Source organism: Chelon labrosus, assembly GCF_963514085.1.
Source record: "Chelon labrosus genome assembly, chromosome: 21".
NCBI classification, from domain to species: Eukaryota; Metazoa; Chordata; class Actinopteri; order Mugiliformes; family Mugilidae; genus Chelon; species Chelon labrosus.
In genome coordinates, this window is record NC_140354.1 from 15,153,324 (window position 1) to 15,168,039 (window position 14,716).

Genomic DNA, 14,716 nt, shown 5'->3' on the forward strand with positions numbered 1-14,716 from the left:
ACAGGGGTATTAGCATATGAAAAGGCAGGTGGAACTAATATTTTGCAATTGTGAGTAGGTGCAAATGTAGTATAGGTGCAGTTTTTGTCTCTTTAAGTATTTTTATTGCAGCTATTTTTTTTTTCCCCCAAGCCAAAATACTAAAACTGTGCCTCTGGTAGTGGCTATTTGTCTCAAACTAATAAAGAAGATTATGAAAAAGTACTTCAAAACAAATTAAATTCAAATCAAACGGACACTGAGGTGCTCGGGGATTTAAATCACACGGGGATTGAAGAAAAACTCCATTGTCCAGGCAAAAAAAAAAAGACGTTTGGTGTGATTTATATCCGTTGGCAAAGAGGAAACATACAGTAATGGCTTCTGCTTTCTCTCTCACACTAGTGAAAAAAAAAAAATATAACCCTTCCCAGTGCCTAGAGCACCTGTCCCCTTTTTCTTCCTCTATTTATAAACTCACCTGGTGTGCCCCAGTTACCTGATACCTTCCTTCAAAATAGAATAGAATAGGTCTTTATTGTCACTGGCACAAGTACAACGAAATTAGAAGTGCTCTCCTATCAGTGCCAATAAAAGCACTAACAAGTAACCAAAATAAACAAAAATGCTGATGCATTTATGAACCTACTTTAAGTCTAAACTATAATTTTATAGAATAACTGGGGCGGCACAGTGGAAAAGTGGTTAGCACTGATGCCTCACAGCGAGAAGGTCCCGGGTTCAAATCTGCGTGGGTTCTCTCTGCGTACTCCAGCTTCCTCCCACCGTCCAAAGACATGCTGGTTAGGTGATTCTAAATTGGTCGTAGGTGTGAATGTGAGTGTGAATGGTTGTCTGTCTCTCTGTGTTAGCCCTGCGTTAGACTGGAGACTTGTCCAGGGTGTACCCCGCCTCTCGCCTGATGACAGCTGGGATAGGCTCCAGCAGACCCCACGTCCCTTCACAGAACAAGCAGTTAGAGAAGAGGAATGAATGAAGAATAACTGTTTGAGGAAATAACCAGCAAAGGCCGACATATTTGGATGCATCCCTCTGCCGGGTAATAAAAACCTGCAACTAGTGGCAAAAATCTTAGTTTTTTGCGCTAAAGGGCTTAATTTTATGCACCGTATCATAGTAACATTTATAATATCCCAATATCCTATTTGTTTCCCCAGTAACAACATCATAAGGCCACACATCAGCCTATATATATGATGCTTATACTGTACTAATGCATTCTAATATAACAGTCCTGCACTACTTCTTAGCTTCTTAAAGGTTATGGTATTCAACGTTTGTTTCAAATAACAGAGAGCTGCTGATTATCTTGGACGCTGTGGTCTGACTGTGGCACCATTAAATTGTACTTGGTTGTACCGACAGATGTTTCTATTATTTTGTCAACCCCATGTTAGTCAGTGGGTAAAATAATAGAAACACTTTTTGATCCAGACCAGTTTAACAGCACCACAAACAACATCTTCCAAAATGATCATAGAGCTGAATTACTACTGAATTACTACTACAATATTATCCGGCCTTCTCCTGGAGGAAACCACAGTCGTGCTTTGCATTACGTTAGAGTGTTTATAACTAATCGACTGATTCAATATCAGTTCAGCAAATGCTGCAAATCACTGTAATCATCCACTGGAGTGAGTCAAATTTGAATGCAATGCTAATGAGCAGTAGATAACTTCCCAAACCAATGTCTGACAATCCCTGCACCGACACCACGAGAGTGTAGTAGTCACCTCCCACCGCTAGAGGGCACACACTTCCCTAAACTAGAAGACGATTTCATTTACAATCATCTATTATGCATTTATAGAATAAAGAAAAATTATTTTCTATTTCTTAATGAGAGCGGTTAATGTGTGGCTGGATACCACATTCAAATAAAATTAAACTCCTCAGGTTTGCATTTTATTTTTCACATTATTACTGGAGGCAGGTTGTTATTATAGCCTCAGCACCTTTATAACACAAAACCTGTAAGCGTTCATTAAGTTTTTAAAGAAAACATTAGGCTAGTAATCACATAACGTTTTTAAAGTGTTATGTGGGGCTTACACATTTTGGCATGTGGCTGCTTTTTTAATTGCTACAGATCAAACATTGTGGTTTGTATTTTTATTTTTTAGTCATGAAATTAAAGTATAGTTTTATTGAAATAGTCTAGTATTACGTAAACTGTAAAATAAAAAAAAAATGCATTATTTAGGCTATAATGTGCGATAGAAAATTCTAATTTATGATTTATAATTCAATTATAAATATAAATATATGTAAAAATATAAATGTAAATGCAAGTATGTACTATATATATATTATGTTTTGAATTATCTTATGATTTATTGCTGTGGTCTGTTTATTGGCCTATTTTTCATATTTTCAACATTAATCTTATGGTTTTATAAACGTTTTTTAAAATAAATAAATAAATAAAATGCAACGTGTTGATCGCGTCCCCTCTTGTAAATCACTGCAGTGGTTTACTACAGGTGCGTCGCTCACAGCTGTGCTCTTTGCGTAAAACGCCAAACCACGAAACTCGCATCCGCTCCACGTTTCCGGGTGCGGGATCCGACCCGCCGCTGCTGCTGCTGCTGCTGCTCCCATTTTGTGGGCTTGGGCTGGTGGTGCCCACCTCTCTCTCTCTCTCCATTTATTTTTTATTTTTAAGCGTTCAACCTAATTACGTTACCGTTCGAGACGCTGTCACGCCCAAGATGGTGACCGGCGTGGTTGCTGCTGCTGCTGCTGCGTGGTGTCAGCCAGCCGCGTGTCCCTAAAAGCCCTCCCGGTGCGCTGTTGCTGTGCAGCGCTGCCAAGTCGTCAGCTGATCCCTCTTGTGCGCTTATCACAGCTGTTGGAGTATCCGCCCCTATCGTAGGCTATAGCCCAGCTCTTTATGTACTCATCTGAGCTGTCAAGGTGAAATTAACATTCGGGTTGCTGTGCTTGGCTATTAAAAATCTGGATAATTACTGTTTTTTTAAATGATTTATGGATTAAAATTAGGTTGTTTTTTAAAGAAAAATGCACAAATATTTCTTTTTGTGTGATGATTGCTTTAACCAAACATCGTTCAATTGTAAATCAGCTGTCAGTGTTTGATTCTGATCCCCATTAAAAGCCACCGAGTCCCCCTGAATGTCCACAAATTCTGCGCTAAATAGTCCTTTGTTTACACGCAGTCCCCCGTCTCTGCGGAAGGAGGCTTTTTGTGGTAGTGCAGTGTGTGACTCCTACCAGCTGTTTCCCGCCTTGAAAGCCATCCGATCAGCTGCACACACACACACACGGTCATGCAGAGGGAGAAAGCAAAAAGGGGAGGGAGAGAGAAAGAGAGAGAGAGAGAGGGAGGGAGGGGGAGAGAGAGAGAGAGAGAAAGAGAGAGAGAGAGAGAGAGGTAGAACGCCACACACAACGAGGGAACCCCATCAGCTGGAAGTCGAGTAACATTACAACTCTGAGCAGCCTCAAAGTACTACATCACACAAGACGAGGGGTTCACATCTTCTTTGAGGATTCAATCCTGGTCGGATCACGAGATTTTTTTTTTGGTTTTTTGTTTTTTCCCCCTCACCAGCGTCACCTCTTTTCTTTTATTCCACGGAGGAGATTTTTTTTTTGTTTTGTTTTTGTTTCTTTTAAACGGAGGGCGATCAAACTGGCGAGAGGCGAGCATGGAGTATTTCATGGTACCAGCTCAGAAGGTGCCCTCCTTGCAACACTTCAGGAAAACGGAGAAAGAAGTGATCGGCGGTCTCTGTAGGTGTGTATTAAACGCGATCCACGCGCCACGCTGCGTGTATTATTGTTGTAAGTCATCTGTTGGGAGCACACACACGCACTTAGCGATGTCGCTGAGGCAACATGCTTGATCTGTGCGTGTTGTTGTGTACACGGCTCTCTCTCTCTCTCTCTCTCCATCTCTCTCTCTCTATCTACCACGGGGGGCTGCGGGCGTTAAATTACCACCAAATGTCCGCGACTGAGCGAGCCATGTGTCCCGCACGGGCCGCGGCGTCCCCCCTCGTGTTGTTGTTTTACGCGTTTGGCCGCGAAATCCGCGTATTTTGTGGCTAACAAACACAAACCACGTGGTTCCGTGCACACCACGCTGCTGCTCTCCGCTCCGGAGCGCACGTCTGATCTGATATGTACCCTCAAATAATCTTCCCCCCCTGCCGCCGCCGCCGCCAAAAAAATGTGCGCTGCACGGTGGCGAGAGGAGAGGCTGAGGCGGGCGGGCGTCACGCGGCGTGGAAGGGGTTTGTTTTCCGCCGCGCACGCACCGTTTGAGGGGTGGCCGATTTCGCTCACAGGCGAGCCCAAGTTATTGTGGGTAGTGCGGCCATGCTTGTGGCTCATGCTAAAAGTGGTGAATGGAGGGGGTGGGGGGGGGCTCTGGCGTTTGTTTCCTGTTTATGGCGCCTTGTTTTCGATCACTCCCAATGTGAAAAAATGCACAGCTGTTGCTATAATCACCCCCCTACTCGAGGCGGCGGTAGTTTAAGTGGTGTTTCGGAGCGTCTCGCTGGCGCTACGGAGCCGCCTCCACTGCGTCTTTTCATCCCCGCACCTCTGCCATGCTGCCTGCCGCATTGTTGTAATGGCGGAGGACACGAAAAAAAAAAAAGTCTGCTCGGAGCACGGAGGTGGTGGCGTCGGGCGCAGTAATTAAAATAAAAATACAGAAAGGGAGCGCAGTTCAGGGTTATTTAAGCACATTTTCTCTCGTGTATCCCGCGAGGAGACGTTTGGCGTGCGCGGGGAGGCAGGATAATGAAATATGGTGTTATTAATAAGGGGGTGTGTGTGTCGCGGAAGGCCCGTCGATACGTCTGCAGCCCTCTTTCAACAGACTGGCGGAGGGATACGCTGCTGCTGCTGTTCGTAGTGACTCGGGCAGTCCGGGAAATGTAGTCCTTTTTTTTTTTTATTTGTTTCAAAACCTCATAATTAGCTCACAAAAATCTAATTTAACCCAACAAAACTCAATATTTTCGACCAAATAACAAAGAAAAGATGACAAATACATATTTTTTTTAAAACTTTGACGCCACCACGAACATACTGGAAAGCCTATATTAATATAATATATGATTTATTTTCATCTCTTCCAAATTATTAATGACAAAGCTCTTAATTTCTTGCAATTCCACCTACACGACCATGATTACGGTTATGTTCATTACTGATTAATATTCCTATTTTACTGATTTGTCTATAAAATGTCAGAAAATAGTGAAAAAGTCTGAAACGCAAACATATTACATCAACTGTATCTTCCAATTTGAACTTTTATTCAATTAACTGACCCATCAGTTCAGCTCCAGTTAGTTTCCCGGTACTGGCTCGCTAATAATTGGGACCGAGACCTTTCCTCGGTGGTGGTCTCTGTTTGGGAAGTTCAAGCCCAGTTGGTCATGTTTTGGCAGTGGATGTGTTTGTTGGATGTGGCCCTGCAGAGTTGTGTGTGATTGTGTATCTCTGCACACACATACACACACACACACGCGCGCTCCTTTTCTCATCTGCACAATTGTTCCCAGTGTTTGCACTGAGGCAGCTGAGTCAGTACAGATAAGAGCATGGCCAGCGAGGGTCCCAGAGATACCGAGCTCGATACGGAGGATGTTGGAGGGAGTTCACGGAGAATTTCCACGGAACCGATCCGCAGCGGGTGGCATGTTGTGGCTCCTCTCCTCGGTTTATGTCCAGATTTGCGCTGCTCTGGTCAAACCTCACAAACACTGAGCTGTTGAGAGTGTGTGTGTTTGTTGTTTATAAGACAAAATGACATTTGAGCAGGATGGACAAACCAAATATGGTCTGGAGCTTTTCTTATACGGCTAGAGATTAGTTTGTGTGATCTTTGCTTTACCTCACTGTATTTAACCCTGGAATACACAGTTATTAGTAATGTTAGAATTGGTGATGTACTTTGTGTCCTTTGGTGGTGAAATAAACCAGATTTTTAAGGCTAAGGTCAGACATATATGATGTCTAGCTATGCAAGTTGCATCCTTTATTCTGGGATTACGTTCTTGAGTGTACAAACCTAACAGTTCTACAACAATATTATTGCTGGGTGGAGAATGGAGCAGGCTTTACTGATATCTGATATTGGGACTATTCCTAGTTCCCAGTTTTAAGTAGTCCCAACAAGAATCATGCGGGTCTTGCCAGCGCTTGGAATAAAGGCTCATCTGCGGGACATAGACGCCGTAATCTACGCACGTAGCCGGTTTGACTTTTGTTTCTACTTCCTGCTTCACTTTCAACAACGGCGACTGAAACTTTCGCTGAAGATGAGTCACCCAAACGTACGAACGTCCTCAGTTAACCTGTCCTCGATGCGGTCCATCCAAAACCAAAACCATCAATTTGAAAATTGCGGAGGTGGAGAAGCAGCCGGAAATGCTGAAGCGGAAACGCGCTACTACCAAGCGGACCAATCACAGCTCTTGTGGTCTTGTAGTTACATTTCTGGGGAGGTCCACGTCAGCGGCGCTAGAGTCTGCGTAAAGTCTTAGCTCCGGCGTTGAATTGACGCAGAAGCCTAAACCGCCTATAAGAGTGTTAGCCATTAGTAATATCGCCTTTGCTCAGCTGGGACTTATTTTAGGTCATTTTGAGAAATTCAAAGAAGCTACTAACTGAAGTAGGAGCAGAAAGAGCAGACTGAGGGAAATTGAATTGACCAAAAGTTTCCTTGGACCACCAATCATCCTGTGGTCCAATGGAAGTTTTCTCTTTCTCATGAGTTCGTCGGTACTAACAATTTAGTTTTATTTTACTGAAGGGTAAATTTGTAGATCTTTTTTTACCATCATTAAACTAGCGTCTTTGTTCGTCTTCCCCATAGTCTGGCCAACATTCCCCTGACCCCAGAAACAGCCCGGGACCAAGAGAGGCGAATTCGCAGAGAGATCGCCAACAGCAACGAGCGTCGGCGTATGCAGAGCATCAATGCCGGGTTCCAGTCGCTCAAAACACTCATCCCACACAGCGATGGAGAGAAGCTCAGCAAGGTGGGTCACAAACAGAGGTCCGGATGATGAGTTGGATGTAGCTGTAAGGGTCTGAACTCACCGTCTTAACCGAAACATTGCTCCTCAGGCTGCCATCCTGCAACAGACGGCGGAGTACATTTTTACCTTGGAGCAGGAGAAGACGCGGCTATTGCAGCAGAACAGTCAGCTCAAACGAATCATACAGGTAACGCTTCACGAGCCCTAAATAGTTTTTAAAGGCATTACCGGGGGCCTTTCTGTCTTTCCAGATCATCAATTTTAGCTTTCATCCAAACCAGATGGCTGATTTCTGTTTGATCTCCCCAGGAGCTGAGCGGCTCCTCCCCCAAGAGGAGGCGGGCCGAGGAGAAGGATGAAGGGATTGGCTCACCGGACATCATGGAGGAGGAGAAGACCGAGGACCTGAGGAGGGAGATGATCGAGCTCAGGCAGCAGCTGGAGAAAGAGCGCTCGGTCAGGATGATGCTGGAAGATCAGGTAACAGGGAGAAGCCGCAACGCGCCGCGCAATTTCAGACTTATTCTGGAAATGTGTTCACTCACTACTTTAATCTTAACGCTGTGCACGTCAGATGCGTTCCCTGGATGCTCAGTTGTACCCAGAGAAGCTGAAGGTGATCGCCCAGCAGCTCCAGGAGCAGCAGGCCCCTGTCCACGTGCAGCAGCACAAACAGATGGAGAGGGACCTTACTCCAGCTCACAGCCCACAGGTTGGAGACATTTCTAAATGACTCATTTGAGTCCCATAAATCAGCACCCTTTATGTGAGTTTAAACCTTCAGTACAGACACCTTACTGGATCCGTCGATTTTACCTACTGCCTTGGCAAAAAAAAAGGTCACACACTCTAATATTTAATCGGACCACCTTTAGCTTTGATTGCAGCACACATTAGCTGTGGCATTGTTTCGATAAGCTTCTGCAATGTCACCAGATTTATTTCCATCCAGTGTTGTATTCATTTTTCGCCAAGATCTTGTATTGATGATGGGAGAGTCTGACCACTGCGCAAAGCCTTCTCCAGCACATCCCAAAGATTCTCAATGGGGTTAGGGTCTGGACTCTGTGGTGGCCAAAAGTATGTCTCATGCTCCCTGAACCACTCTTTCACAATTTGAGCCCCATGAATCCTGGCATTGTCATCTTGGAATATGCCCGTGCCATCAGGGAAGAAATAACCTGGTCATTCAGTATATTCAGGTAGTCAGCTGACCTCATTCCTTGGACACATAATGTTGCTGAACCTAGACCTGAGCAACTGCAGCAACCCCAGATCATAGCACTGCCCCCACAGGCTTGTACAGTAGACACTAGGCATGATGGGTGCATCACTTCATCTGCCTCTCTTCTTACCCTGATGCCCCCATCATTCTGGAACAGGGTAAATCTGGACTCATCAGACCACATGACCTTCTTCCATTGCTCCAGAGTCCAATCTTTATGCTCCCTAGCAAACTGAAGCCTTTTTTTTTTCTCCAGTTAGCCTCACTGATTAGTGGTTTTCTAAAGGCTACACAGCTGTTCAGTCCCAATCCCTTGAGTCCCCTTCTCATTGTACATGTGGAAATGCTCTTACTTTCACTATCAAACATAGCCCTGAGTTCTACTGTTGTTTTGTTTCACCAAATGTTTAACTGATCGCCAATCCCGATCAATCAGGATTATTTTTCCGACCACATTTCTTCCTCTCAGATGATGGTCAGGCAGTGTATACTAAATAATTCTCGTATTTTTTTTTGTCCTTGTTTCTAAGCCGTCCACTATTTAGGGAAACCGCTTCCCCCCTAGCATCCAAATCCAGCATTTTATTTTGGGTGCATTAGCCCAAATTAGCTGCCAGAGACCAAATTCCTCTCCCTACTCAATTTTCTTTCCCAAAAAACACACAGCCACCCACGCTAACAGGGTCCCGTAGACTTCACAAAGACACAGTCACACATGAGGGTTGCCTTCGCGTCCAGAGGTAGAGCTGTCAGCAGCTAAGACGGATTTACAGCGCGTTAAACGAGCTGCTCGCACGTCTTTCCGCCGTGCCCGTCTCCTGCCCTGACAGCTGCTGTATCCTGTTTCTGCAGGCTGGCTCTAACTGAACATGATGCCAAATCAATTGTTGGGTGACGTCTTGCCCGTCCAATCGCTGGCAGCTGGGCACTTGTAGTAAAAGATGATTGATGCTCTCTACATTAGCCGTAGGACGCTTTGGCTGAGACGACCCAGTGCAGCTGGATAATATGACCTCAGATCAATATCACTATGAATTGACAGAATTAACTACAATAAATTACTGGGAAACACTTATCGGATGTTATAAGTTGGACCACCCTCGACGTAACACTTTTATATGTGGTTGTCTAGCATGTCTGTGCAACTCATTGCTTATACGAAATCGCAAATGCAGAGAGAGAGAAGGCTGTAGGGTTTCGGTAAAACTAGCTTATTCGCATGAATTAGAACTGCAGATGTCTGCGGATAAGGTGAGGGTACACTTGTTCAAAAAGAATAAATGTGAAAAAGGAGGCAGCAAAAAAAAAAATCACACAATGATCACAAGGTTGCTGTTGATCGTAAAACACGGCAATAAGTTGTTGCACTAAACGGTAGCCGGTTGGAAAATGAATGACCTTTCATGCTCATTATAGAGAAATCAGCGATGACGGTAACAGAAGCAGCTTTTAATTAACAGTTACACAACTAGCCGGACACGCATTGGTGACCTTTTAATTTGGGTTAAGTAGTCCTTTTTTTTGTTTTGTTTTTTTGTGGCTGTGGGTGTGCTCCTGTTTATCTTATTGATCTAAAGCGGTGACTATAAATGGCAACGAGATATCTGAGCAACCTTTAATTGCTCATCGTGTGTGGTGGGGGTGGGGGAGGGGGCTAACGAGCTGAACAGCTAGCTTGACTTTTAGAGGTAGCTAAAAACAGAGTGAGAAATTGATTCCCCATGAGAGATACCAAACATTTAGATAGAATTCAACACATTTTCTGTAGTTGCGGTTATATTTATAGTAATGGTCGTAGTGACGTGAGAGTGATGTATAATGATGTAACTGTTCCTTTCTACCAGGTGTTGGCTCCTGCTACTCCCCCTGCGCCCACACACCACGCCACAGTCATCGTCCCCGCACCAGTCCAGACCCCTCAGCCACATCACGTCACCGTGGTGACCATGGGCCAGACATCAGTCATCAACACGGTGTCCACGTCCCGACAGAACCTGGACACCATCGTTCAAGTAAGACGCAGTGAAAACTCGTCATGAAAACTGCTGTTATTTTTATTTTTTTAATGCATCACGCCGCCTGGCCACTAGAGGGTGCTGCTGCCACTAACAACTCTTATCTCGCCTCCAGGCAATCCAGCACATTGAGGGCACCCAGGGGAAGGGCTGCGCCGGCGAGGAAGAGCAGCGGAGGGCGGTCATCGTCACCTCGGGGCGCGTCCTCTCCGACGCGGCGGGCTCGGACACGGCCTCGAACAGCGACGGGCCGGACGACTGCTCACTGCCTTGAGTTCGTCTCTCGACGTTTTGCACGCCACACACTTACACACACGTACACACTTAACTCCGAACAGGCCCAGGCAGACCGGGGCTACGGGAGCCTGCAAACTCCCGGTACTCTTGTTCAGTGGACATTAACTAGGGCTGGTAGTCAGACTGAAGCACTCGTTATTTTTTTTTTATTTAGTTTTTATTTTATTTTCAGTACGCGCCATGTTGTGCTGGCATAGGCAGCCCAGATAGGTTTACACTTAGACACTCGCAGCCCGTTCTCCGTCGTTTCTCCGCTTAAATCTCGCGTCCTGCTCTCTCATTCACATACAAACTCGCGTCTCATTAATCCATAGACAGATTATTAGAGTGACTACTTCACCGACTGATCTGTAACGACTCTTATACTGGATACTAGAATTTTGAATGTCTGCTAAACATCTCCATTAACTACCGGGGCTGTTCCCTTCGATGTGGCCCTGTTTCCGTGTGACTGATCTGTGAAACAGGAGACAAAAGTCGGTGAGGAGCCGCCCAGCGGCGTCGCCATCCCGGGCCACCGCCAGAGCATTTTCATCCCGATGAACATCCTTTAAACCTCCCTCGCTTGACCTGACCCATCTGAGCTGTCTGGAGAGACACTGTGAGATAACAAGACTGTCCTAAATATCTCCACCTTTTTGTTTATCTCAAACGAATATGCTATTTTATTCTCGTGAAGTCTACGTTTAGTTTTTTTATTTTTCATTTTATTTTGTTCCTCTTGAGGCTCCCTCAGCCAGAAAGTCCTAAAAGCGCCGCGTTGATGAGGGTTTAAAAGCTGTTTTCATGGCTGACGGGCGCTCACAGGAAATGAAGCAAAGCCCGAGAAGAGAGAGTGCACTTACTGGTTCACAACTCTATTTTAGTTTGTTTGTTTGATGCCATTTTTTTTTTTTTTTTTTTTGCTGGGCTGGGTTCCCAGTAATCCCACATTTGTTTTCGGCCTGTTGTTGTTTTTACTCGTGGCCTAACAATGACAAAAAAAAAATCATTGCTTTGACATTTCTTCTCTCCCTTCTTGAATATAAAAGCACCTGGCTTTTTAAATAAGCTAACCGGTGGGCCCTGTTGGATAATATTTGCTGGTATGTGTCTCTTTTAGTGTTTTGAATCGTCGAGGCTTAGTGGCTCCCTGGACTCTGGCAGTCTGTCCACTTTCGCCTTGAAATTAAAAACTCGTACATACGCGTGTGACTGACATACAATCACTTGTTTGCTCAACCTTGAGAGCTTGTTTTATTTAGTCCCTATCCAGTGTAGTTTTTTTTTTTTTGTCCAGATGTTGGTACATCTGCCGTTGAAGCAAAGTATGCTAAAAGATATGAGAGAAGTACCCAGTGGATCTGTTTGAATGTGCCATGGATGCGTCTGGGTAGGCTACACGTGCTCTATGCATTTCCATATTTAGATTGTTTGTCCCGTGCGTTTCCTGTTAAGATATTACTTCTAAATGTGTTCTCTTGCCTGGATCTCTTCTCTGACAGACAAGACAAACTGACTTTTAAGACGTGTAGCGGAGGGAGGCAGCAGCTTGCCTTACTAACAGCCCGCGGGTGCAGGGAGGCACTGTGACGCTGTGCCAGCCTTAACACAGCCATGTGGTTTAAGTTGAGCACCCGGACACTTTATATCGGTGGCTACTGGAATCCCTCTGGTTCTCACTTCACTTTTCCAATCGGGCTTGTGAAAACCCCCGGTAATGTGTTGGAATGTACGCCGATCAGCCGCAACATTAAAACCACTTTCCTAATATTGTGTAGGTCTCCCTTGTGCCTGTGACTTATCAGAGAGTAGACATGGACCTTCTGAGGGTGTCCTGTGGTGTCTGGCAACAGGATGTTGTTAGTGGGAGGACTATGAGTTGAGGGGAGGGACCTCTGTGGATCATCCCACAGATACTTGATCAGTTTGGGATCTAGGGAATTTGGAAGCCAGGTGCTGTTCTTTTTTTGAGTTGCCCCTAAACTGTTTTTGTGAATGTCATTGCTATGGGGTCGGGGTGCCTGGTCTGGTCTAGGTGGGTGCTACATGTCTAAGTAACATCCACACGAATGAATGCCAGGTCCAAAAGTTTCCCAGCAGAACATTGTACTGTCACAAGATGAGAGTCAATGTTATTTACTTCTCCCGTCAGTGGTTTTAATGTTGTGGCTGATCGGTGTATCTAATGCCAGCTATTTTGTCAAACTCGCCTGTGTTTGTTTCTTTATGTTTGCCTTTAAAAATGAGCAGGTGATCCCGATGATTGTGTCTCCTTAGTGTTCAAAATGACTGATTTACATGTAGACTTGAGACCACGCTGGCCCCTCCTTGTAGTGGTGGGAGGAGGAGGAGGGGGAGGGGAGGCGAATTCCACAATAACATGTTGACATTCCATACGATTTTATTTTTTTCCCACCTGGTCACTTTTCCAAAAGTTAAACCTAGATGTTTTATTCACTTTTATGGCTCTTGACACATCACTGCTATTATTACGTAGCGTTTAGCACCAAACTCATGTGGAGCTTTTGAGCTGCTGGGGAGATAACGTGCGTTCGGTAGAACACACGCCCCATCGTGATTCACGACGTGGAATCGCCCTTTAAAAAAATATTGATGTCAGCTGCACTGAAACGAGCGAAACTAAATCATAATGGGATATTTTCCCAGTACTTATCTTTATAGGAAGGGGGGGGATTCCTGGATATGGAAAACGTTTGCGTGCTCCGCGTTCCGTGGAGCCGTCGCTTCTTTGTTTTTTCGCATTTTTATAGTCTTGTGCTGAACCCCGAGACCGGTTCATTTCCGTCTGTGCTTTACACCTTGCATCGTGTGTGTGTGTGTTAGGGAATATTACGTGGACATATCAAGATTGTGAGATGAGTGGGGCGGGCCTGGGGATCACTAAATGGGGTCAAGATTACGAAGCACTTACTGTAACTATACTGGAGTTAGCCTCTTTCTTTTGGTTAAAGGGGCATCTCCTTAGCTGAAGCTCTTGAGGTCATGAGTCAAAACCGCACATCTGTGTATCCCCCCCTTTCCCTCCACGTCCAGTCCTCCTACATCTTGTCCGGTCTCCTCTTTTTGTTCCTCTGCTATTGTTGTAATATCTTATCTCTCTTCACCGTTATGTCCTCCCAATCCTTTTGTCTGTTCTCTGTATATTTTTTTTTTTTGTTGTAAGACCTGTCAATGCATATGGTCATCAAGAAGCTATTTTGTTCTTTTTTTTTTTTTTAAGAGAAATGCTTTGGGATAAAGAGGCTTGTGCCTTTGTAAAGACAGAATAATAAAGTTTGTACTTTGTTTTTTAAACACTGGGCCTTTTATGCCTCCTTTTTTCTGTTTCACTTTTAATATTCTGACGGTTATTACAGCACTCGTACTGACACAACCAGCTGGATTCGTCTCATTCCCAGTTCTGGTTGGCCGCCACTCGAGCTGTATAGTTGATGCACAAGTGTCTGTTCCCGATTGGTGGACGGGATTTTGAAGCCCCCCCACCCTCGTGTCTCCTGCTCGGCAGCTCATTGCTAAATTAAGACGGACCACCTTCTCTGTCACGGTTAAAATGCACCACGCGGGCAGTAGGTGGCGTCTCTTGCCGTCCTTCCCGGACACCCACGGATCTGTTCCAAGCCATCTTGTTCACACCCTAACACATTTGTTCAGAGATACTGTAAAAAAAAAAAAAAAAAAAAAACGTCCGGAGCCAACAACCAGCAAGTTGAATGTATTACTCATTCAGCTGATTGTGTACTCGTGTATGAAGTGTCAGATATGGACCTAAAGGCAGAGCTTTACTTAGTGGTGGGGTGGCACCATGACAAACGAGCAGTTCTGATCAAAACACGGTGACATGGGTGGTAGATAAATAGATGGACAACTTTACTGATCCCTTTGGGAGGTTCCTGCAGGGAAATTGACTGACCTGCCATCAGGAAAAACCAGGGGTTCAGTGATATGCCCAAGGACACTTTGGCATGTGACTAAACCAGCAACCCTGCAATTAGAGGCCAACTCACTGTTCCTAGTGGGACAAACCCGCTAGCACTTTTCGTGGTGTGATATATGCACTGCCTAGCCACAACAAAAGTCACCACCAGAAAAAAAAGGTCACACACTCTAATATTTCGTTGGACCGCCTTTAACTTTGATTACAGCACTCA

The 14,716-nt window shown here is 45.0% G+C and overlaps 1 protein-coding gene across 2 annotated transcripts; it reads left to right on the forward strand.

Moving 5' to 3' along the window:
- Positions 1-3,439: 3,439 nt before the first annotated feature.
- Positions 3,440-14,561, forward strand: tfap4 (transcription factor AP-4 (activating enhancer binding protein 4)). 2 transcript variants are annotated; one of them, XM_084570296.1, is made up of 7 exons: positions 3,440-3,763; positions 6,863-7,028; positions 7,117-7,215; positions 7,338-7,508; positions 7,603-7,740; positions 10,098-10,265; positions 10,384-14,561. In XM_084570296.1, the coding sequence occupies exons 1-7, from the start codon at positions 3,675-3,677 to the stop codon at positions 10,540-10,542; spliced, it is 990 nt and encodes a 329-aa protein (XP_084426422.1). In that variant the 5' UTR covers positions 3,440-3,674; the 3' UTR covers positions 10,543-14,561. The 2 variants fall into 2 exon arrangements, with proteins under 2 accessions (XP_084426422.1, XP_084426423.1); XM_084570297.1 differs by lacking the exon at positions 7,603-7,740.
- Positions 14,562-14,716: the final 155 nt, after the last annotated feature.

What these genes read in the sequence shown, in the direction of transcription:
- tfap4 (XM_084570296.1), top strand. Translation starts at nt 3,675, where the DNA reads ATGGAGTATTTCATGGTACCAGCTCAGAAGGTGCCCTCCTTGCAACAC. An exon ending in AGCTCAAACGAATCATACAG is followed by an intron (nt 7,216 to 7,337) that starts GTAACGCTTCAC and finishes TGATCTCCCCAG; the next exon opens with GAGCTGAGCGGCTCCTCCCC. An exon ending in GGATGATGCTGGAAGATCAG is followed by an intron (nt 7,509 to 7,602) that starts GTAACAGGGAGA and finishes TGTGCACGTCAG; the next exon opens with ATGCGTTCCCTGGATGCTCA.